The sequence below is a fragment of the Conger conger genome, chromosome 16 (genome assembly GCF_963514075.1).
Source record: "Conger conger chromosome 16, fConCon1.1, whole genome shotgun sequence".
Classification (NCBI taxonomy): Eukaryota; Metazoa; Chordata; class Actinopteri; order Anguilliformes; family Congridae; genus Conger; species Conger conger.
The window spans coordinates 39,949,002-39,973,402 of record NC_083775.1 but is presented as its reverse complement, the minus strand read 5'-3'; the positions used below and the strand labels follow the sequence as shown (position 1 = coordinate 39,973,402).

The 24,401-nt window shown below is 44.2% G+C and overlaps 2 protein-coding genes across 4 annotated transcripts; one reads left to right on the top strand and one right to left on the bottom strand.

The window, feature by feature from the left end:
* Positions 1 to 2,185: 2,185 nt before the first annotated feature.
* LOC133115423 (prostasin-like) lies at positions 2,186 to 10,860 on the top strand. The gene is made up of 6 exons (XM_061225331.1): positions 2,186 to 2,451; positions 3,901 to 3,915; positions 4,575 to 4,737; positions 6,138 to 6,409; positions 9,187 to 9,326; positions 9,743 to 10,860. The coding sequence occupies exons 1-6, from the start codon at positions 2,397 to 2,399 to the stop codon at positions 10,013 to 10,015; spliced, it is 918 nt and encodes a 305-aa protein (XP_061081315.1). The 5' UTR covers positions 2,186 to 2,396; the 3' UTR covers positions 10,016 to 10,860.
* Positions 10,861 to 10,870: 10 nt separating this feature from the next.
* Positions 10,871 to 23,261, bottom strand: hirip3 (HIRA interacting protein 3). 3 transcript variants are annotated; one of them, XM_061225281.1, is made up of 9 exons: positions 23,099 to 23,261; positions 21,992 to 22,112; positions 17,768 to 17,915; positions 16,547 to 17,419; positions 16,258 to 16,424; positions 14,811 to 14,961; positions 12,419 to 12,517; positions 11,707 to 11,914; positions 10,871 to 11,656 (listed from the first exon to the last, which is right to left on the bottom strand). In XM_061225281.1, the coding sequence occupies exons 1-8, from the start codon at positions 23,161 to 23,163 to the stop codon at positions 11,727 to 11,729; spliced, it is 1,812 nt and encodes a 603-aa protein (XP_061081265.1). In that variant the 5' UTR covers positions 23,164 to 23,261; the 3' UTR covers positions 10,871 to 11,656; positions 11,707 to 11,726. The 3 variants fall into 3 exon arrangements, with proteins under 3 accessions (XP_061081265.1, XP_061081264.1, XP_061081266.1); XM_061225280.1 differs by having other exon boundaries at positions 10,871 to 11,914; XM_061225282.1 differs by lacking the exon at positions 23,099 to 23,261 and adding an exon at positions 22,604 to 23,064 and having other exon boundaries at positions 10,871 to 11,914.
* Positions 23,262 to 24,401: the final 1,140 nt, after the last annotated feature.

The window sequence follows — 24,401 nt, the reverse complement described above, 5'->3', positions numbered from 1 at the left end:
AAGGACTCCTGGTATGGTGGTCATTGGTTTCTCATGGAGGGACAGCCAATGGAGTAATGGAGCAATTTTATTCCTTCTCCGCTCAGCTGGAAGTGAAAAGAACATGGTTGCTGTTCTGATGTTGTGATGTAGGGTTAGGGTTAGCTCTGTCATGTGTTTCTGGGATCAGAGTGTGCTGTTCTGGATGTTGTGATGTAGGGTTAGGGTTAAGGTTAGCTCTGTCATGTGTTTCTGGGATCAGAGTGTGCTGTTCTGGATGTTGTGATGTAGGGTTAGGGTTAAGGTTAGCTCTGTAGTGTGTTTCTTGGGTCAGAGTGCACTGCCTTAGGGGGCTTCATTATTTGGACTTGAGGTTGCAAAATGTCTAAACTAGTAACTGAAGTAAAATCTGAATCTACTTCAATGCATCGAATTTGGATAAGTAAATATTATCATATCCTCCCATTCCTTCCATTTCATGGTATTTGGTTTTACCTCTGTTTCTTTAAAAAAAAAAATATTTCAGGCTTTTTCAGCATTTTTTTTTTTTTTCAGAGATCACCAACCCTGGTCCTGGAGAGCTACTGGGTCTACTGGTTTTTGTTTTCACCTTAAAATCAGCACCCTGTTGAGACCCAGGTAACCAGGTGAGGCGAGTTAGCTGTGTAATCATCTGCTCTAATTGATTAATTAACGCAGAGTAGCTGGGTCAAGCGAAAACCAGCAGACCCAGTAGCTCCAGGACCAGGGCTGGTGACCTCTGGTATAGAGAGACAGGAAGACTGGGAGTGAGAGAGAGGGAGAAACATGCAACAAATGTCCGGCGGTCGGATTTAGACCATGAGCACACTGGATGGAGCACACAGCTGTTAAGAAGCGACATTTTCTCTCAATGTAGTGTACTCTTATATACATATTGAGGTAGCGAGGTTCCACCGATGATGCAGTTTCTGATTGGTTAGACCTGTTTGTTTTTTACTTCTGTTTATTCCGTCTAGTTTGGAACCGCTGTGTGTCATGTTTTTGTTTCTGTACTTTGTCCTTTGGACTCTGTTTCTGTGTGATTTGCCCGCTTGTATTCGGCCCTTCGCTCATGACATCGACCATGCATTGGATTATCCCTGCTGAACCTGTTTACTCGTGCACTGATCCTTTGCCTGGACTCTCATTTTCGAACTGCCTGATCTCGGTCACAACTGTTTGCTGGATATCGACCCCTGCCTGCCTGGTCTGTTCTGAAATTAATAAAGACTTTAACGTTAACTTCTGTGGTCTCGCTCTTGGGTCCAGTGTTCTGATCCCTGACAGACAATAACTGCAGTATGTTCAAGTTAGTTTCTTCCTTACACTCAGCAATTCATTACAAATGATATTATCAGCATAACAATTTGAGTTGAATATTTGAAAAATATACATGAATTTCAGAATTTCTTAGTAATGCAAAACCCTGATGATCCATGTTATCCCAATATTATTTGATAATGTTCCAAAGAGCATTGTGATGGTACTGAATGCTTGGCCTGGGGTTGAGGTCAGGTGATTGTGGATTGTGCAGCAATCCTTGCTCTTCTTTGGTCTTCACTTAAAAATGTGTTTTCATGATTACATCAGCTGGAGTTAATGGGTGGAAGAAACACTTTTCCTCCCTTTCCTTCTGGACTTTCCAACTGGTGGTAATAGCAGTAAAAGTCGTCATCGTAGTCATACCAATAGTAGAAGTATTATACTGTGAAGAAAGGTGTTTGCAATCTCTCTTAACAATTTTTCAAAGTCAGATGCTAGATTTTTTTTATACATCCCAAATGCCCACCTAATCAAAGGGCAATCCATATTACAACCGCATTAGACTTCAGAGACACAGTACCTATCCTTTAGGTCAACAGCATAGCTCTTAGGCTAAATTAAGTTGACAAAACCATTGGAGACACTCCTTTATCAAAACATTCCTTGTCACAGAAACATAATGAGCTCTTTGGGGCCATATTCACATCAATGTGACATTTACTCTCTCTCTTTCTCTCTCTCCTCTCAATGGAATTCAATGGGCTTTTTTGGTGTGGCAAAACTTTCACCATCCCTCTCACCCTCCCTCCCTCCTCCACACCCACTCTGTTTCACTCAAACAGGTATGGTGAGTGTTCAGATGTAATGAGAATTGTTTCTTGTGACGCCAACCATTTCTATTTTCAATATGCAAGGGAGGAGCAAGGGATGTATGGGTGGAAATGAAATAAATCACCAATTAGTATCACAGGAGAGGATTTCTCTAAACGGCACCCTAGGGAGAGGACAGACAGGCGCGGCTGAGTGAAGAAAGGTGATAGATTATATCACGAGTATATATATTATATAGTATATTATATCTATTTGCCTGAAGATTTAAGGACGTACAGAGACCAACACTTCTACGGCTCACAATGGCTTTATGGAAAGGTATCTGTGTTGTGGCAGCGGTGGCTCTTATGGCAGCAGGTATGTATAAATTTGTTGGTTTGTTATTTTTTGGAACATTTAGAATTTCAACAAGCCATACAAAGTTATGTATAATTTAGATAGAGTAGAGTGTATTAGAAAGAAATGTCGAGGCACGTGAAGTGAGAGTGCCTTACAGCTAATTTATTTATTTCCTGACCGTTATTGGCTCTGTCTCGCAGTCCATTTTCAGAAAAAAAACCTTCTAGAACCCTCTATGGTAGATGTTAAAAACATGAAATCTGCCATATTTAACCACATTGCCTGATAAAGATCAGATCCTTCAACTAGACACAGTTGCTCTATGGAGGCACTGAGGAGCCTTTAAGAAGCCTTTCATCGGGTTCGAATCCGACCGTCCGACATTTATCGCATGTCTTCCCCTCTCTCTCGCTCCCATTCTTCCTGTCTCTCTATACTATATACTGTCCAATAAAGCTGAAAAAGGCCTAAAAAATATCTTTAAAAAAATAAAAATAAGCCTTTCATCAGAGAGTGCACATTTTGGCAAGTAAAAGGCTATACAGCAGTTCTTGTATAGTGTATGTATATGAGGGAAATCGTTTGTTAAGATTGGAATGCAGCTTATCGAGTCCTTGTTCACCCTGCTCCTACTAGAAGAGCCTGTTCATCCAGTAGGAATATTTCCATTCCCAATCTTCCATCAGTAATGAGGCTGTGATAATGATACACAGATCATGTAACCTTGTGTTCTGTGTACTTAATAGCACCCGTGAAACCGACATACACAGGAAAGTATTTGGGTTTTAAAGCAATAGAGAAATAAAATGTATGCAAAAACATTCAGTATATGTTATTGTTATCTCAATTCTAGATACAATAAACGATGGTTGCCATTCACCTGGATGGTTGCCATTCACCTGGATCGTATTTATCATGATGATAATTAATATCATGATTATTTGTGAAATATTAAACTAAAATAAAGTTTTCATGGACTAGATTAATGATATTATCATTTATATTTACAGTCTCAATTATTGTTCAGTTATGTTCAAAGAAACCATATTGGTAAAAAAGACATATAGCAAATAGCCTGTGGATGATGAACAGCAAACAGAACCAAATCTGCGCTGGTCCTGTCCATGGTTATGAAGTACATCTCTCAACAGTGTTATTTATCTGTTACTGAAAGTTTAAAGTGGGTAAATTAGACCCCAACTGAAAACAAGGGATGAGGAAATGGCAGAGGCAGGATTCATTGGGTTACTGGTGATATTAGACCAAGAGTAGAGCCCTCTCTGGAGGCTATTTAGCTGGTTGATATTGATATCAATATTGATACTGATACTGATACTGATACTGATATTGATATTGATACTGATATTGCTGCCTAAAGGATAATCATTGCAAAAACCAGAATTACATAAAATGACCGACCTGCACCATTATAGCAAATATTAATTTTCTTTCTCTCCTTTCTTTCAGGATCGTCACAGCTTGGTATGTTTGTCAGCCGTTTATCATGCAGTGTTTAAGTTAATTTTCCTTTTCACTCTGTCTGTATTTTATTAACCATGTGGCACTCAAGCATAACTACCGTAAAATCCCATATGGCACTCTCGACTTTATACCCTTGCAACCAATCAAACCCATATTAAAACCCTACTAAATATTCTGAAAGATTTTTTAATCAAGGCCAAAGCCCCTTGGGATTTGAGTGCAGCATCTTCATACTGGGCTGGGGACAGAAAGGGTTAATAAGATCACTTCAGAAGTGCCACCCTGTGTAACCAGCCAGCTCTTAATATATCCCACTCACAAACAGTACTCAAGTTAAAGGTACAATAGGTAAGATTTTTGTGTTAAAACGTTGTTACAAGATTGTAAAAAAATTTAAATCCCTTCTTATCATTGAAAGAGCCTTGACATGTTGACTCACCCTCTGCCTGTGTTTATAGTCCTTAAATTTGGGTTTCAAAATATACAGTTGACGGACCGATACTGGTGGGAAATTGGTGTGTGTGTGTGGGAGGGTGTGGGGGGGTTCAATTTGTGTTAATGTCAATTAATGCCAATTTATCAACAGATTAAGGTGTATCGCTCATTTAACATGATGTGTACTAACACTGCACTGTTCAATGACCTGTTTGCCCATCTAGAGTGTGGAAAAGCTGTACTCAACACCAGGATTGTGGGGGGGCAGGAGGCCCCCCCGGGGAGCTGGCCCTGGCAGGCCAGTCTGCACCTGCAGGGGACACATGCCTGTGGTGGGACTCTCCTCACCAACGAATGGGTGCTGTCTGCTGCTCACTGCTTCAGCAGGTGAGGAATCATGGGTGATGACAGTGGTGTGATGTCATGCTAGTCATAGCTTTCCGGAAAATAACAAACCCAAACCGTGAAGATCTTTATCATAACTTTTCTAACAATTAAGACTCACTGTGACTGCAGCACTAACACACAGCACACTGTGACTGCAGCACTAACACACAGCACACTGTGACTACAGCACTAACACACAGCACACTATGACTGCAGCACTAACACACAGCACACTGTGACTACAGCACTAACACACAGCACACTGTGACTGCAGCACTAACACACAGCACACTGTGACTGCAGCACTAACACACAGCACACTGTGACTACAGCACTAACACACAGCACAGTGTGACTGCAGCACTAACACACAGCACACTGTGACTGCAGCACTAACACACAGCACACTGTGACTGCAGCACTAACACACAGCACACTGTGACTACAGCACTGTTACAACCTGGGCTCAGGGAATGCAACATAGAGGAAACCGACACAGTTAAAGTGTTTGAAAAGAACTAAATTTATTGTAACATAAGAACTGTGGACTGTGCAAAACAAAATGGTGGCGGTTGAAGGCCCTGCTGCAGCAGAGCTGGCTGCCAAGACAAAGAGAGAGAGTATGTGGAGGAAGGGGAGGAGTTTATATACTCCAGCCTATGGCAGGTGTGGCAGGTTAGCAATCAGTGCAGGGTACACCTCCTGGCTCCACCTGCAGGACGAGACTGGAACCACATGCCCCCATACATAACAAGCACTAACACACAGCACAGTGTGACTGCAGCACTAACACACAGCACAGTGTGACTACAGCACTAACACACAGCACAGTGTGACTGCAGCACTAACACACAGCACACTGTGACTACAGCACTAACACACAGCACACTATGACTGCAGCACTAACACACAGCACACTGTGACTGCAGCACTAACACACAGCACACTGTGACTGCAGCACTAACACACAGCACACTGTGACTGCAGCACTAACACACAGTTGGTGCTGCTGCTTGACTGTAGTAGGCAGATAGGCCAGAGGAGTCATTGTTGTGTGAAATGGTTTGGTACAACATGCCGTCCTTCCCACTGGCTCCTGGACACAGTTTCCACTGGTGTAAAAGATCACCTGACCCCAGACTCGTGTTTTCCAAAAATACACGTCCATGCTCCAGGCAGCACTTTGATAGTCTGTAGTTTTTAGGTAAATGGCACTCTTATATTGGCCTATTCATTTCATCTTCATATTATTATGCTCTTATATTCTCGTAATTATCGGTATGAGAAACATGTAATGAACCGAATGTTGTTTTTCTGTATGTATCACAGGTTATCAGTGTTTGCTCTGTCCATGTTCCCTGTGGTTCCCCTGTATCTCACCCACCTCTTGGTCCCCTCAGAAACATGGATCCTACTCAATGGGCCGTTTATCTGGGTCGGCAGACCCAGTCCGGACCCAACCTGCAGGAACAGGTCCGTTCAGTCACTGAGATCATCAGTCATGCTGATTTTAACAGTACAAACAACAATAACGACATCGCCCTGCTGCATCTCAGTTCTCCGGTCCCCTTCACCGAGTACATCCAGCCCGTCTGTCTGGCGGCCCTCAGCAGCAGCATTGCCCCAGACACCCTCGGCTTCGTCATTGGGTTCGGCACATTAGCCGAAGACGGTAAGCACGATTCAGCACTAACAGCACTAACAATTCAATTCAATTCAATTCAATTCAATTCAATTCAATTCAATTCAATTCAATTCAATTCAATTCAATTCAATTCAATTCAATTCAATTCAATTCAATTCAATTCAATTCAATTCAATTCAGCCACATAGACACAGGAGACAATTATTTTTCTAGCTCTATTATTACACCATGGGATGGAAACCAAATAGAAAATATTCTGTGAAATGTTTTCCTCATTTACATAATGGACTGTAATAGCGAAAACAAAACAAACAATAATAATAATAGGCTGGTTCTTCTGCCAGTAAAAAAAAAACTGTTCATCTAAACTAGGCTGATAAACAGCAGGCAACAAAGGAAATTACTTATTATTTTAAGTGACCTGACTGGTCATAAATGTACTCAGGGATAAGCTAGGCTAATAAGGTAATAAAATGAGGTGGGTTCTCCCTGGCATGATAGTGTCTTATACACAGCAAAGGAACCAGCAATACTGATAATACATCCCTACATTCTCTGTGCCGATTAATCATTTACATTTACATTTTTGCCAAAGCGACTTACAAGTGCATAGGTTCTTCCACAAGTTAAAGCATCACATCCATAACTAGTAAAATACACATGAAGTGTTGTTCTAAACATATACTCATCATGTTTTTTTGGGGGGTTTTTTTGGAGTTAGACAAGAGGGATAGGGATAACAGAAAGGGGGGCGGGGGAAATCAGGAGGGAGGACTAAGGTAGAGTTTGAAAAGGTGTGTTTTTAGTCTGCGTTGAAATAGGGGGAGGGATTCTGCTGTCCTGACAATGGTAGGCAAGTCATTCCACCTCTGAAGAACCAGAACGGAAAACAGGCGTGAACGTGCAGCTCGACTGCCAGGTGCTCGTAGAGAGGGAACCATAAGGTGACCAGAGCTGGCAGACCGGAATGGTCTAGCTGGGGAGTAGGGAGTGATTAAGGATTGTATGTAAGGTGGGGCAGTCCCCTTAGCAGCCTGAAATGCCAACACTAGGGCCTTGAATCGGATGCGTGCGGCAATAGGAAGCCAGTGGAGGCCAATAAGGAGCGGTAGTCACTTTCAGTGTCTACCAAATACAGAATAAAACTGTCAAATTTGCCGGGGCAAGGACCCTCTCGAGAGCTGGCAGCCTAGTGTCCCCTGGCAGGGACAGAGAGGGGAGCATAACACCCTGTCAGGGGCAGAGAGGGGAGCATAACCCCCTGGCAGGGGCAGAGAGGGGAGCATAACCCCCTGGCATGGACAGAGAGGGGAGCATAACACCCTGTCAGGGACAGAGATGGGACGTCAGAGTGCCAGAATGTTTGGCTCCACATCCATCTCCTTCCCAAGAAGGACATCAGAGAAGAGATGAGATGTGGACGCTTGTTTTTATCTTTAACTTGGCTGCTAAATGCTCTTCTTCTGGGTGTTATAAATTCAGAAGATGTGCTCTAAAATCACCAGTGAGCCCTTCAGTTTAATATCATTTTGATGATTGATTTCTGAGCATGAAGTCCATTGCCCTCTGTAAGTGGAACAGCTCTCTCCAGAGGGCACATAGAGTAACTGCGGCTACTTAGCATGTTCTTTTTCATGTGGTCGCAACTCAGTGTGAGCTCATTCTCTCAGTGTGAGCTCATTCTCTCAGTGTGAGCTCATTCTCTCAGTGTGTCAGTGTGAGCTCAGTGTGAGCTCATTCTCTCAGTGTGTCAGTGTGAGCTCAGTCTCTCAGTGTGAGCTCAGTGTGAGCTCAGTCTTTCAGTGTGTCAGTGTGAGCTCATTCTCTCAGTGTGAGCTCAGTCTCTCAGTGTGAGCTCATTCTCTCAGTGTGAGCTCATTCTCTCAGTGTGTCAGTGTGAGCTCAGTCTCTCAGTGTGAGCTCAGTCTCTCAGTGTGAGCTCATTCTCTCAGTGTGTCAGTGTGAGCTCAGTCTCTCAGTGTGAGCTCATTCTCTCAGTGTGAGCTCAGTCTCTCAGTGTGAGTTCATTCTCTCAGTGTGAGCTCATTCTCTCAGTGTGAGCTCAGTCTCTCAGTGTGAGCTCATTCTCTCAGTGTGAGCTCAGTCTCTCACCATACTGTCTGCAATATGAACATTACATTTGCATGTAGGTGTTCGGCATTTGGCAGACGCTCTTATCCAGAGCGACGTACAACAAAGTGCATACCCATAACCAGGGCTAAGTGCGCTGAAAGACCCTAGAGGGAAGTACAATTTCAATTGCTACCTGTACAACAAAGATAAGGACCAGGGCCTATTTAAAAAAAAAAATTATTTTATTTTTTTTAAACAACAAATAAACAAACAACAAAGCAAAAGTGACCAAACTTACTGCTTACCTAGCCAACTAAAAAATACCGAAACACAACGTAAATCACAAAGACAACAATTAAGGTTCACAGGGAGGTAGGGAGGGATGGGGAGAGGTGCTGCTTGAAGAGGTGCGTCTTCAGTTTGCGCTTGAGCACACAGCCAGGGAGCATTTCACTGCATTTCACTGAACCTTACTGAGATCTATCCTGAGTAAGGTTTAACGATGACTTTTGTCCTCATAGCCATATTCTCTTCCTTCCAAAAGCAGAACCTACCCAGTAAATGTATTTCAGTTCTCCGAACATTCCTGAACATCTGTAAATGTAAATGAGTAAATGCTCCCAACAAACTTATGTATTTTATTGCCATTTATGTTATTGTCACAATCTTTAAACAAACCATGTTATCTGTGAGTAGCTGCCCCACACAAGGCTGTTTCTGCTTCTCTTCAGGCCAGCTGGCCGATACCCTTCAGGAGGTGGATTTGCTGGTGGTGTCAAATCGCAAGTGCGCCGACATTTATGCAGGTATCAGCATCACCAACAACATGATCTGCGCAGGTGTAGAAGAGGGAGGAAAGGACGCATGTAAGGTAAAACCTCAGTAATCCTCTCCACAATTCAGCTAAACAACAGACTTCTGTTTGGAAATTAGCACTACGGGTTGGCACTCTTTCTACATCTAATTGACTCCCTAATGTTTGGGACAAAGACAGTTTCCTGTACGGACTCCCGGATTTTATTGAAGGGTGCACATTTTCGTTTCACAGAATTGACTTTTTTTAAACATGCTAGCTGATACTACCCAAAGCGATTAGACTTAGCAGGGGGCAATCCTCCCCTGGAGCAATGCCGGGTTAAGGGCCTTGCTCAAGGTCCCACAGCAGCACTGATCTTATTGTGGCTACACCTGGGGCTTGAACCACCAACCTTCTGGGTCCCAGTCATGTACCTTAGCCACTACAAGTCTACCTGTTGAAGGTCTTGTCTTTTCTTTTTCTTTTTGTAGGGAGATTCCGGTGGCCCACTGTTGCACAAAGTGGACTCTCAGTGGGCACAGTCTGGGATTGTGAGCTTTGGTGATGGCTGTGCCCGCGTCGACACTCCTGGTGTCTACACTCGGGTGTCCAAATACGAGAAGTGGATCACCGCGAGAGTCACGGACGACACCCCAGGCTTCATCAACATAACCACCAGCAGCGCCTCCCACTCCGCCACCTTCCTGCTGTCCCTACTCCCTGTCTGTCTGTCCATCACCGTCCTCTCTGGCTGGGGACAGTGAAATGGCAGCGGATTGGTTGGTCTTAAAATATAAGAGTCATGAAACTGCAGCGGATTGGTTGGTCTTAAAATATAACAGTTATGAAACTGCAGCGGATCGGCTTGTTTTAAAAAAAAAAATTTTACTGGTACTGAAACTGCAGTGGATTAGTAAGTTTTAACAGAACAGTACTGTTTAAAAAACTCAAGCATTTTTCTGAAACTTTCAGCAACACAATATTGTTTCCAAACTTTTACACATGTAAAGCACCCTATATTTAATTTAAAATATTTAATAAATGCAAGAGGTATATATATTTTTCAGATCATAAATTATTCCATGTATGTGACTATGCATATATGTAACACTTGTTCATGTGTATCCTTTCAGATTTGTGTAGCACTGCATGTCTGCTATAACTGTTAGACTTTATAAAAGTACAGTAAATAGTCTAGCCGTAGGGGACCTGAACACACCTGAAATCCTCATATACACACATTTACAGGGATTCGAGCAAGAAAAAATTGTGAGCCTGAAAAGTTGTCCAGGAGGAAATGTGTATAATGTACTGAATTTTATGAAAAGTATTCTATGAATTTAAATCAGGCATGGTGCCTGAGAACTTAAAGCCATGCATTTCCTAGCATTCTGACAGACATGCTCAGCAGGTTTATCTCATGATAATTTGTGATGATGCGAGAATCAATTTAAAGATCAGTTTTTGCATGACATGCTCTTTTAAATGCTGCTATAATGGGAAATTGTGAGTGTGCATTTAGGGAGGCTTCCAGCTGCATGCATACGGTTATATAACCTTAAGGAGGACTGGGACTGGAGTTGCTATCAATAAAGAACAAACTACAAAACAGAAACGTATTTGCGTAATACTTGTGTCACTATTTTATTTAAAGCACAATGAGAGCAACATAGTTACAAAAGTATTTACATAAAGTTTATCCAAATGTAGCACACCACGTGAATAATGAGCAGGTCCAAATTTTCCGCTGGAGACTTACAACGTGCTGAAGCCATCGCGGTACTGCGGGATTCAAACTGCTGCAAGCCAGCAAAGTCTGAGACCTCGGTGGGAACGTTGGGAACGACACATGAAATTCAACCTGAATTCACATCCAGTCAACAGTACATGAGCTCACTTACTTACAAAAAGGCTGACTTTCACTCATTCTTAAACATGCTCAATGCAGATGGATCTCTAAAACCCCAAACATCACACTCGGCCTAGAGGTAATGTTGCAAGTAAACACAGCAAACATGAAGCAGAGAGAAGCTGAACTGAACCACAGAGCAGAACACAGCTCACATGGTGCCCGAGTGGCCTGCTTCATCCAGTAACGGGTTTACTGGAAGAAGTAAAAGCAAAGTAAAGCTGAAGCAGAAACGATTACAGGCCTTTGCCTTGGACACCTGAGACAACTGAGATGGTAGGCAAAAATCTTAGCAAAGACATCAATGGAATGATTAAAAAAAGCCATTCAGGCACAAAACCGGCATTCTTTTTCAAAAATCTGTTATTTATTACGAGTGTCAAAAGAAAGAGTGATTTAGAGCCATAAAACAGCACAAATGCTAAACATTTTTAATAATAACATGTAAAAACTGCCAATGTGACATCACAGGTCCAGGCAGAGTGTGACATCACAGGTCCAGGCAGAGTGTGACATCACAGGTCCAGGCAGAGTGTGACATCACAGGTCCAGGCAGTGGCCGGTGCTCAGTCGCTGTCCGCGTCGTCACTAACGACGCCCTTCAGGCTGCCCCAGGCCCTCCTGCGCACTCCCTCCTGTGCCTGATCCTCGTCGCTGCCCGAATCAGACACCACTTTGCGCTTATATGAAGAGGGAGGGGGGGAGCCTGATCTCGGGGGCGGCCACACTGACGCACCCCTCCGCTTAGGACGCCCTGAAGAAATGGATAACAAATAAAAATGAAAAAAGAAGTAAAGTGTCTTCTTGTATCAGCGCACCACTGTAACAAACCTTGAAGCAAGAGCTGGCAAACCAAAAATCTCCACAAGACAAAGCCCACCCAGTGCCTTGTGCTCCCAGATCCCTTATAGATTTATAGACACAGCTTTACACTGTAAATGGAGATGATACAGGAAGATGGTGATGCCAGATTGTGAGGGTGGCCTGTAGTATAGTGGTTAAGGTAAATGACTGGGACACGCAAGGTCTGTGGTTCTAATCCCGGTGTAGCCACAATAAGATCCGCACAGCTATTGGGCCCTTGAGCAAGGTCCTTAACCCAGAGAGGATCCTGCTTAGTCCAATCAACTGTACGCTCTGGATAAAATGCTATTAATATAATGTAAAAGTACCCATTCCTACCATTCAGAGAGGGGCCGCATCAGCTGTACAGCCCTTTATCAATGGCAGCTGTAGGAGCCGCAGCACGGGGACGTACCTTGTGTGCTGATGATGTTGGACATGTCCAGCTCTGCCAGCTCCTGAGCCTCTTCCCTCTTCAGCCTGACCTTCTTACACTTCTCTATGGAGGGCAAACCTGGGGAGAGAGAGCAACTTACCAACTGCACACACACACACACACACACACACACACACACACACACACAGCAACTTACCAACTACACACTCACACTCACACACACAGCAACTTACCAACTACACACTCTCTCTCTCACACACACACACACACACACACACACACACAGAGCAACTTACCAACTACACACACACACAAACACACACACACACACACACACACACACACACACACACACTGCAACTTACCAACTGCACACACACACAAAGAACTGGAGTGCAGCCAACCAAAGGCTGCAGAGAGGGGGTTAATAGGTCAGGCAGGTGAAACTACTTTGAGTGGGGGATCATTTAAAGTGAATCCTGGTGGCTTGACAGGTGAAGCAGCAGCCTGTGAGATAAATTGGGTCTGGATGTTTGCTTGGAGGCCAACAGCTTTGTAGATTGTAGAGATCATATGTAGGGAATTCCACAAAGCTACTAGAGAGGGTGCTAAAAGAGCGCAGTAATTTGCATATTGTAGCTCGAAGATCTATGGAGGTTGAAGAGATTACTACGAGGGGCGACACTGGCTCATGTGGTAAACACAGTCGTCTGGCAGTCAGAGGGTTGGTGTGTCGAAGTGTCCCTGAGCAAGACACCTAACCCCCAAATGCTCCTCACGAGCTGGTTGGGGCCTTGCATGGCAACCAATCGCTGTTGGTGTGCAAGTGTGTGTACGAGTGGGTGAATGATAGACAATTGTACAGCGCTTTGGATAAAGGCGCTATATAAATGCCAACCATACCCAGCCGGAATTGAAGCTCGACACCATCACTGATGAAGGAGTTGGGTCACAGTGGCCAGGACTATGATAAAGATCATGGGAGCCCTGCTCAACTCTGACCTCTACACTTAAGGGGTCTGATTTGAGTTCACCAATCACGACACTGGCTTTCATACCTGCGTGGAACCGCTTGAGAATAGCTAGGAATCTTGGTGGGAGGGTCAGCCTAACGCAGTCACCTGAACACCGGGCTGTTGGGGTCAGCCTAACACAGTCACCTGAACACCGGGCTGTTGGGGTCAGCCTAACACAGTCACCTGAACACCGGGCTGTTGGGGTCAGCCTAACGCAGTCACCTGAACACCGGGCTGTTGGGGTCAGCCTAACACAGTCACCTGAACACCGGGCTGTTGGGGTCAGCCTAACGCAGTCACCTGAACACCGGGCTGTTGGGGTCGGCCTAACGCAGTCACCTGAACACAGGTCTGTTGGGGTCGGCCTAACGCAGTCACCTGAACACCGGGCTGTTGGGGTCAGCCTAACACAGTCACCTGAACACCGGGCTGTTGGGGTCAGCCTAACACAGTCACCTGAACACCGGGCTGTTGGGGTCAGCCTAATGCAGTCACCTGAACACCGGGCTGTTGGGGTCGGCCTAACACAGTCACCTGAACACAGGTCTGTTGGGGTCGGCCTAACGCAGTCACCTGAACACCGGACTGTTGGGGTCAGCCTAACACAGTCACCTGAACACCGGGCTGTTGGGGTCAGCCTAACACAGTCACCTGAACACCGGGCTGTTGGGGTCGGCCTAACGCAGTCACCTGAACACCGGGCTGTTGGGGTCAGCCTAACACAGTCACCTGAACACAGGGCTGTTGGGGTCAGCCTAACACAGTCACCTGAACACCGGGCTGTTGGGGTCAGCCTAACACAGTCACCTGAACACCGGGCTGTTGGGGTCGGCCTAACGCAGTCACCTGAACACCGGGCTGTTGGGGTCAGCCTAACACAGTCACCTGAACACCGGGCTGTTGGGGTCGGCCTAACGCAGTCACCTGAACACCGGACTGTTGGGGTCAGCCTAACGCAGTCACCTGAACACCGGACTGTTGGGGTCAGCCTAACGCAGTCACCTGAACACCGGGCTGTTGGGGTCAGCCTAACGCGGTCACCTGAACACCGGGCTGTTGGGGTCAGCCTAACGCGGTTCCTCAGACACAGATTTGTCATTCGGGGTTTACTCCAAAGGGTTTCCCATCAGGCAGTGGGGCAGTAGAGAAGCACACACACACACACATCCTGACAAACACACTCACCCTGACACACACACACACACACACACGCACGCATCCTGACAAACACACTCACCCTGACACACACACACATCCTGACAAACACACTCACCCTGACACACACACACACACACACACACACAAACACACACACACACACACACACACACACACACACACACACACACACACACACACTTGCGCACACAGCAGGCTCATCTGTAAAACCCCACCTGTGACTCCCAGGTCCTCCAGCTCCCTCTTTAGCACAGCAACCTTGGACTTCACAGAGCGACAGCCTTCCAGCAGCTTCTTGTAGTTCCGCCTCACACCACAGAGGGCGATGTACCTCTTCAGCCGGGACACTGCCTTATGCTCTTCCTCCTACAGCCCAAAATTAAAGCGTGGCCATTGTTGCAGGTTAAGTTGCTGAAATTCATTCTTGTTGGCCAAGCAATAATCAGTCTGTGAACCAAGGTGAAGCATTTCCAAAGCAATTACACCTGGATATTAACAACTGCATTAATGTTGTGGCTTAAAGGAATACAACATTTTTTTTCTGAGCGAAGCATAATTTGAGCTTCAATTTAAACTGAAGATGGAGTATTCATGCAGTGCACGCGGCATTTCAGCTGGTGAAACAAACCTGCTGCTCATAGTCTCTTCACTTCAGCCCGATTTTAAGTTAAAGGAATACACCAACATTTTGGGAAATACATTTCTTCCCAGACCGAGATGTTAGATTTAATTTTTGTGCATTCACTGGCTCGGTTTTCATGTCAGCATAACATGTTAGCTTAGCATAAAGACTTGAGCCCGATAAGAGTTATTATACAAGTAGATAATCATATGGGCGGCCTGTAGCGTAGTGGTTAAGGTGAATGACTGGGACACACAAGGTCAGTGGTTCTAATCCCGGTGTAGCCACAATAAGATCTGCACAGCCGTTGGGCCCTTGAGCAAGGCCCTTAACCCTGCATTGCTCCAGGGGAGGATTGTCTCCTGCTTAGTCTAATCAACTGTACGTCGCTCTGGATAAGAGCGTCTGCCAAATGCCATTAATGTAATGGAATGTAATGTAACACCATTAATGTAATGTAACATGCATGTTCAGTGGTTATATCTACAACCGTCTTAACTTCTCCAAAAACAACATCTCACATTACAATTTTTTCCCCTGCACCTGTAGTTGAAACATGCAATAATGTAAATACAACAGCTGTGGAGTTGCTGTAAAGTGTATTTCTACCCGGTGAAGGATGTAGGCTACCGACTCCTACTGTCTTTATGCTAAGCCAACACATTATGCTAACATGGAAATTGAGCCGAAACGCACAAAAATGAAAATGGAATGGAACATCTCATCTGGGTAAGTTGGGAAAAAAGGAATTTCCCAAAATGTTGGTGTATTCCTTTAATAAAGAAATCTCAACCAGCATGACAGAACTTTGCAAATAAAATCAGGCTGAAGTGAAGTGAGCAGGTTTGTTTCCCCAGGCGAAATCAGAGTGCACTGTATTAATCATCGATCCCCCCCCCCCCCCCCCCCATGTTCCCGGTGGCCCCCCCATGCTCCCGGCGCCACCCCCCTCCCCCATGTTCCCGGTGCCCCCCCCCCCCCATTCTCCCGGCCCCTGCAAAACAACCCAGGCCCGGGTTCCAAACCCAGCAGGGTCTCACCTTGCTTTCTTTTGCGGCGCCCTTTCCCTCTTCTTTCTTTTTTGTCTTAATCGTCTTCTTCCCTTGCTCCGACTTGGCCTTCGGCTCCTCCTCTTCCTCCAGGGAAGGGAGAGATGAAGAGTCTGATTCACTTCCAGCGTTGCTCTTCTTCTTTGGCCTCATCTTCTCTAAAGGAAAGATTTCACAGAGAAAAGGTGAATTACAAATTCGCCCCTTGTGAAAAAGGTATGCTCAGGTGTGTTCAGTCACTGAACGCCGAGCCGACCCCAGCTTTAGCATCCTCCCTCACCTTCTCCCTCGCTCTGTTCCTCTTCTGAGGATGAGTCTGATGCCTCTGGCCTCCTCCCGTTCTCCCGTTCTCCACCCCCAGGCGGGCCCTTCCCTGGCGGGCCCTCTCCAGCCCCGTCCTGGGGCAGCGCCCCGTGGCGTCCTCTCTTGGGGGGCTGACCCTTCTCCTGATCGCTCTCGGAGCTCTCTGGGTCATCTCTGGATTTCCCCCCTTCGGATCCCGCATCCTGTTCGCTGTCCGACTCGGCCGCCTTCTTCTTCATCACTACCCGGTTGTCATCTTCCTCGCTGTCCGACTCGGCTGCCTTCTTCTTCATCACTACCCGGTTGTCATCTTCCTCGCTGTCCGACTCGGCTGCCTTCTTCTTCATCACTACCCGGTTGTCATCTTCCTCGCTGTCCGACTCTGTTGCCTTCTTCTTCATCACAACCCGGTTCTCATCTTCCTCGCTGTCCGACTCCGTTGCCTTCTTCCGTCTCCCTCGAGAAGCGGTCTTCTGCCTCTTCATTGCAACCCGGTTGTCATCTTCCTCGCTGTCCGACTCGGCTGCCTTCTTCTTCATCACTACCCGGTCCTCATCTTCCTCGCTGTCCGACTCCGTTGCCTTCTTCTTCATCACTACCCGGTCCTCATCTTCCTCGCTGTCCGACTCCGTTGCCTTCTTCCGTCTCCCTTGAGAAGCGGTCTTCTGCCTCTTCATTGCAACCCGGTTGTCATCTTCCTCGCTGTCCGACTCCGTTGCCTTCTTCCGTCTCCCTCGAGAAGAGGCTTTTGTCTTCTTCTGCCCCGCGTCGCTGCCCTCATCTTCCTCGCCGTCCCTGCTTCTGTCCTCTCCCTCCTGCCCCACTCTTTCAATCCCAGAATCAGCTGAATCTGCAGGACAATCAGCCGAAGCAGGGGGTTAGGAGTGCGTGAGACGCAGGAGGGGGCGACAAACCACCCAACAGCCAGCCCACAGAATGATAAAATCACAGACTGCCCACAGAATGATAATCAGACCCAGCCCTTCCATTAAATCAGACCCAGCCCTTCTCCATTTTGGCATCTGGCTGACACTGATCCACACGCATGTTTTATGTACAGTCCAATTCGATTCAGTTGCAGTACCGTGCTCATGGGTAGAATGGCAGTATCCCACCCGGGATTTAAAGCAAGCTCTCTAACCTCGACATTAGACTGTTGTCAGAGTGACGTTCAGAGAAATCACACAAACAGACGTACCTGGAGGGCTTGTCTGGAGGCGGGATTTCTTCCTCTTTGCCAATCCTTTATCCTCTTCATCTTCCTCCTCTCTCTTTCGCTTAATGTTGTTGGGGGACAAGCGCACGGTCTTCATCACCAGGGGTTCATCGTCACTGCTGTCACTGTCCTGTGAGACCAGAGTGACATCATCACTGGGGGGTTTCTCAATGTCTTGTGAACGCATCATATTCATGAGCCCAAGTCCTGTTCCAAAACCAAGAACGCAATACCACGGACGGAAGAGCTTGTGTTCTTGGGAAGTAATTTCTTGCCAAGTGTTCTAAAACATTTTTCATCCACCATCCTCTAGCTAGCTAATGCTAGTTTCTTTACACACACAGAAGTCTACCAACTGCAACAGGGGCTACCAATGCATCCAAGCTAACGCTAGCTTAGCTCAATTGGACGATCATTTAAGTGCTCTCTCTCCCAGCTAACATCTAGTCAGCGTTTGCTGCAGCACCCAACTCAGCTTGTCTCCGAACGAGCTACTAGTTAGCAGAGTCAAGTCAATACACAGAAAACATATTTGTGAGCTTGGGTGGTCTCATCTGCCATCTCGCAATGAATGCTGGGGTATTAGGTCCATTCTCTTTGGGCAAGAGTCCATCCTGAAAAGGGTGGATGAAGAACACATCCATGCATTTTATCTATTCTCGATTGCTTGTGTTCTTGAGTATTGAAACCGTACTAAAAGTATAATTTTATCTCATTCTAAATACAGCTGATCGGCAATGTTAAAATGTGTTTACAATGTTTCAAATAACCTAACAGTGATTAACATCACTGGGACATTAGTATTGAACCTGCAAATAGTTTTTTATTTTTATTTTTTTTTCAATCAGGAGGCTAGTCAAAAATCTGCATAAAAACTTGTGCATTTGGTTGGAACAGCAATTTTGGGCCAATTGCAAATGTCAGCTGCAGGCTGCTGGGAAGAGGAGAAACGTACAGCTCTGAAATTAAATGATAATGTTAGATACAGATAAATTATAAACCTTTCTCTTGATGTTTTCCTTGTTGATAACACAGCAAATAATCAGGTGACACCTATTTAAAATGCCATTTACAGGCCATAGAACAGGAGTGTAGACTGAAAATATCTAATCAAAGCTAAAAGCCTTCTCGTTTGAATAGAAAATTGTATATTTATTGATCGATAAATGACTTAATTGGAACACACATGAGGTTTAAAGGTACAATTGGTAATTTTGGACTCCTAATGGTCAAGAGAGGAATTACAGCAACAAACACCCTCAAACCACAACCCTGTTTATATAAGATGCGACAACTAAGATGCGAGTCTACAACAAACAATGCATCTGTAAAGTTTAGCTAAACACGCATGATTGAAGTTTAGTTAGCTTGCCAAATTTACAAATATCCGTTGCTACCGATAGCAAAATGGTATTGTTTTAGCAGTAGATACATAGTCTTCGCTTGGATAATAAGCAATAGTATAGGCCTACATACAGTGGTGTGAAAAAGTGTTTGCCCCCTTCCTGATTATTATTTATTTATTTATTAATTAATTTATTATTATTATTATTTTTTTTATTTTTTTGTCACACTTAAATGTTTCAGATCATCAAACAAATTTAAATATTAGTCAAAGACAACACAAGTAAACACAAAATTCAGTTTTTAAATGAAGGTTGAAAAAAGGGAGAAAAAATATCCAAACCTACATGGCCCTGTGTGAAAAAGTGATTGCCCCCTAAACCTAATAACTGGTTGGGCCACCCTTAGCAGCAACAACTGCAATCAAGCGTTTGCAATAACTTGCAATGAGTCTCTTACAGCGCTGTGGAGGAATTTTGGCCCACTCATCCTTGCAGAATTGTTGTAATTCAGCCACATTGGAGGGTTTTCGAGCATGAACCGCCTTTTTAAGGTCATGCCACAGCATCTCAATAGGATTCAGGTCAGGACTTTGACTAGACCACTCCAAAGTCTTCATTTTGTTTTTCTTCAGCCATTTAGAGGTGGACTTGCTGGTGTGTTTTGGATCATTGTGCTGCTGCAGAACCCAAGTTCGTTTCAGCTTGAGGTCACGAACAGATGGCCGGACATTCTCCTTCAGGATTTTTTGGTAGACAGCAGAATTCATGGTTCCATTTATCACAGCAAGTCTTCCAGGTCCTGAAGCAGCAAAACAGCCCCAGACCATCACACTACCACCACCATATTTTACTGTTGGTATGATGTTCTTTTTCTGAAATGCGGTGTTACTTTTACGCCAGATGTAATGGGACACACACCTTCCAAAAAGTTCAACTTTTGTCTCATCAGACCACAGAGTATTTTCCCAAAAGTCTTGGGCAACATCAAGATGTTTTCTGGCAAAATTGAGACAAGCCTTAATGTTCTTTTTGCTCAGCAGTGGTTTTCGTCTTGGAACTCTGCCATGCAGGCCATTTTTGCCCAGTCTCTTTCTTATGGTGGAGTCATGAACACTGACCTTAACTGAGGCAAGTGAGGCCTGCAGTTCTTTGGATGTTGTTGTGGGGTCTTTTGTGACCTCTTGGATGAGTTGTCGCTGCGTTCTTGGGGTAATTTTGGTCGGCCGGCCACTCCTGGGAAGGTTCACCACTGTTCCATGTTTTCGCCATTTGTGGATAATGGCTCTCACTGTGGTTCGCTGGAGTCCCAAAGCTTTAGAAATGGCTTTATAACCTTTTCCAGACTGATAGATCTCAATTACTTTCTTTCTCATTTGTTCCTGAATTTCTTTAGATCTCGGCATGATGTCTAGCTTTTGAGGATCATTTGGTCTACTTCACTTTGTCAGGCAGGTCCTATTTAAGTGATTTCTTGATTGAGAACAGGTGTGGCAGTAATCAGGCCTGGGTGTGGCTAGAGAAATTGAATTCAGGTTTGATAAACCACAGTTAAGTTATGTTTTAACAGGGGGGGCAATCACTTTTTCACACAGGGCCATGTAGGTTCGGATTTTTTTTTCTCCCTTAATAATAAAAACCTTCATTTAAAAATGGCATTTTGTGTTTACTTGTGTTGTCTTTGACTAATATTTAAATTTGTTTGATGATCTGAAACATTTAAGTGTGACAAACATGCAAAAAAGTAAGAAATCAGGAATGGGGCAAACACTTTTTCACACCACTGTACACTATATTGCCAAAAGTATTCGCTCGTCTGCCTTCACACACATATGAACGTGAGTGGCATCCCATTCTTAAACCATAGGATTTAATATGATGTCGGCCCACCCTTTGCAGCTATAACAGCTTCAACTCTTCTCGGAAGGCTTTCCACAAGGTGTTTATGGGAATTTTTGACCATTCTTCTAGAAGTGCATTTGTGAGGTCAGACACTGATGTTGGACGAGAAGGCCTGGCTCGCAGTCTCCGCTCTAATTCATCCCAAAGGTGTTCTGTCGGGTTGAGGTCAGGACTGCAGGCCAGTGAAGTTCTTCCACACCAAACTCGCTCATCCATGTCTTTATGGCCCTTGCGTTGTGCACTTGGCACAATTTTACGACTGGACTTATTGCACAGGTAGCATCCTATGACGGTACCACTCTGGAATTCACTGAGCTCCTGAGAGAGACCCATTCTTTCACAAATGTTTGTAGAAGTAGTCTGCATGCCTAGGTGCTTGATTTTATACACCTGTGGCCATGGAAGTGATTGGAACACCTGAATTCAATGATTTGGATAACTGAGTGAATACCTTTGGCAATATAGTGTAAGTTTCCATGATCGCTTATCTGGAGTGCAATTTGGACAGATTCACACAAACAATCAGAACAAGCCCCCACACCATTGGCTGTGGCAATTTTCAAGCAATGAGCTTGAATTATTGTACAGCTGTACAATGTTTTGGCCAACTGTATATTTTGAAACCCGACTATAAACACAGGCAGAGGGTGAGTCATTACGTCAGTGAGGCTTTTTCAACGATAGGAGGGGATTTACACTGGTCTTGTAACAATGCTTTGACACAAAAATTACCTTGTACCTTTAATTAACCCTTTAATGTTCTGCTTGACCTTTTGGTAGAGCATATCATATGTTTTCCATGGCTCTTGGCGAGGACATTAAAGGGTTAACGGTGCATTGTCCACCATTAAAAACAACGGCCTTCTTTCTATATTTTCTAGATCTTGCTGTCAAATTAAAAAGTGGTATTACTTAATTCATTAATTAACGTTAAACTTCAAATGAGATTGCAGGCCCTTACGTGCATTTTTAGGAGTTCCTCTTCCACAACGCGTTTCATCAGCATGCGCACTTCTGGGCTCAGCGTTCCCCCGCCCACCTGCTTCAGGTACCGTCCTCTGAGAATGCTTCGAGTCAGCGTGCTGGGACCCAAAATAAGCCGAAATATTAACAACAGCACAAGCAACGCACAGCAACAGGCAGCATATGGTATATGCATACCACTGTTCTTGTCGTCTGCTAGCTAGCTACCTTCTCAAGTACCATTCTGCCCTCGTATTTGACGCGGAACAGTGTGTTTATACCAACAAAATTGGTAAACATCCGTTCCGTAATTTCCTACACACAATTTCATACAGACATAAAGCATAAGTCTTTGTCAACAGCGAGAACAACATTACATTACATTACATTACAGGCATTTGGCAGACGCTCTTATCCAGAGCGACGTACAACAAAGTGCATACCCATAACCAGGGATAAGTTCATTAATCACATTAATCATGAATGTGATCAAATTAGTCTGAGGTGAAATAGTTGAGGCAAAATCGAATCGGTAGCAGGCTGTGCTGCATGCTTGCAACGTTCCACAGGGCGCGTTTTCCAGTGCTGATCTTAGGCGCGAATGTTGTACCCTTCAATAACTTTTAACACACAGCGGTCCAACTTTCCTGATGGGGTGAGAAGGTTCCTTGTTTTTCTGCATTGAAGACTGAAGGCAGCCCTACCGTTACCATTTCAACAGCCCCGGCGTCAGGCTAACAACTGCAGGAAAGTTGCATATACACGTTAGTTCGATAGCTGCTAGCTACCAAAATTAGCTACGTTACAGCTATTCACGATAGCTTGCTAACGTTAATCAAGCGAGTTAATTAAATCACTAAATTTGAAACACTGACTATTTAGCAGCCCATCGAGTTTGAATGTTAGTTTAGTTTAGTTAAGTTAACGTTAGCTACATATTTGCAAGAGACCATTGGGGAATGTTTGTCAGCTTGTTGGCTAGTTTTCAGATAGAGGCAACTTAGTTAGCTAAAAATATCCATCAAAAATTCCCAATCAGACTATGTTAGTAAGATAAACTAATCGTTTCAGCAAGACCGTTAGCTAGCTGAATGTTTACCATTACCTGAGATCTGAACAATAACGCAGCTCTTTTGCAACGAAGTCCCGTATCCGATCCTCACCCGTCATTCTTAAATGAGCTAACTTGACATTACGCGCACTTTTTCGATTCGGAAACTGACGGCACGCACATTTGCGTATGCGCGGACAGCGAGTGGCGCGCAAAGAGCGTAATTCATTCCATTCACTGTAATGGGAGCTGCAATGTTTTGCCCTCAACATGCCCAGTTCAGTCTTACTTCCGGTGCTTCAGAAATGTACTAGCTCCAGGTTAGCTCACAGTTCTGCGGGTTAGCTGAAGGCGTGCTTGCCTGTTTAGTTGAATGTGCATGTCTATGGAGGGGCTAGGCGATGAAGACTAGGAAGTAATGTACGTTGAGGGCAAAAGAGAAAACCAAGGTGATTTAAAGGATAAGCAGCAGATATTCAATACCGCTATTTAATAGATACGTCATATTTTGTGATGTAGATGTAGGAAGAAATACGATACTGTAAAATCAAATCCACCTTTATTTTTTAAATAAAAAAGATACATTTCTTTATTAATATTTCTAGTTTTTGTCCATTTATTGTTTTTACAGGGTCTGCAAATTATTAATTTTCCACACACCTTAACTAATTCCCTTTTCCAATTCTGTGGTACACTGTACATACAATTTAGTAGCTTGTTCATATGACATAATTTTACCTTCTTCATTTAAAATATCATTTATAAAGATAATTCTATTCTCAAAACATTGTTTCATAAATATAGGTTTATTACCTGCTTAGGCTACTTGTATTGAACCATGTAATCGGTTGAGATATTTGGTAAACTTTTTCAGGTGGATGATATTGGAAATTGTAACTTTGTATGGATTGTAGCTTCATAGCTTTGTATGGATTCACTGAGGATTTTAGACAAATTGAAATGCATTTGTTTTGTAAACCATTTGAAGTGGACAGAATTGAGCTGTAAATATACCAGATGGCCACCCTTAAACACGGGATGAGCCTGTTCAAGTAACCTACTACTGAACCAGTCAGGATTTGAACAGTTTTTAAAGTTTCCCAATTTGTGATGATTTTAAGGAAGAATTTAATACTTTCATATTCAATAATTGCTCCCAGCAGTCATATTTATGATACAGGAATGTTCACTTGATTTGATCTGGTTTCCCATTCTATATAAACTTAAATATTTTCTGTTCATGGAGTTAACTGGACTATATAAAGTATAAAAATTGTGAGGTCACTAGAAAGTTTATTAGTGATGTTTTTACACATATACTCAAATGATTGCCTTGCCATGGTTGCAGTATTCTATC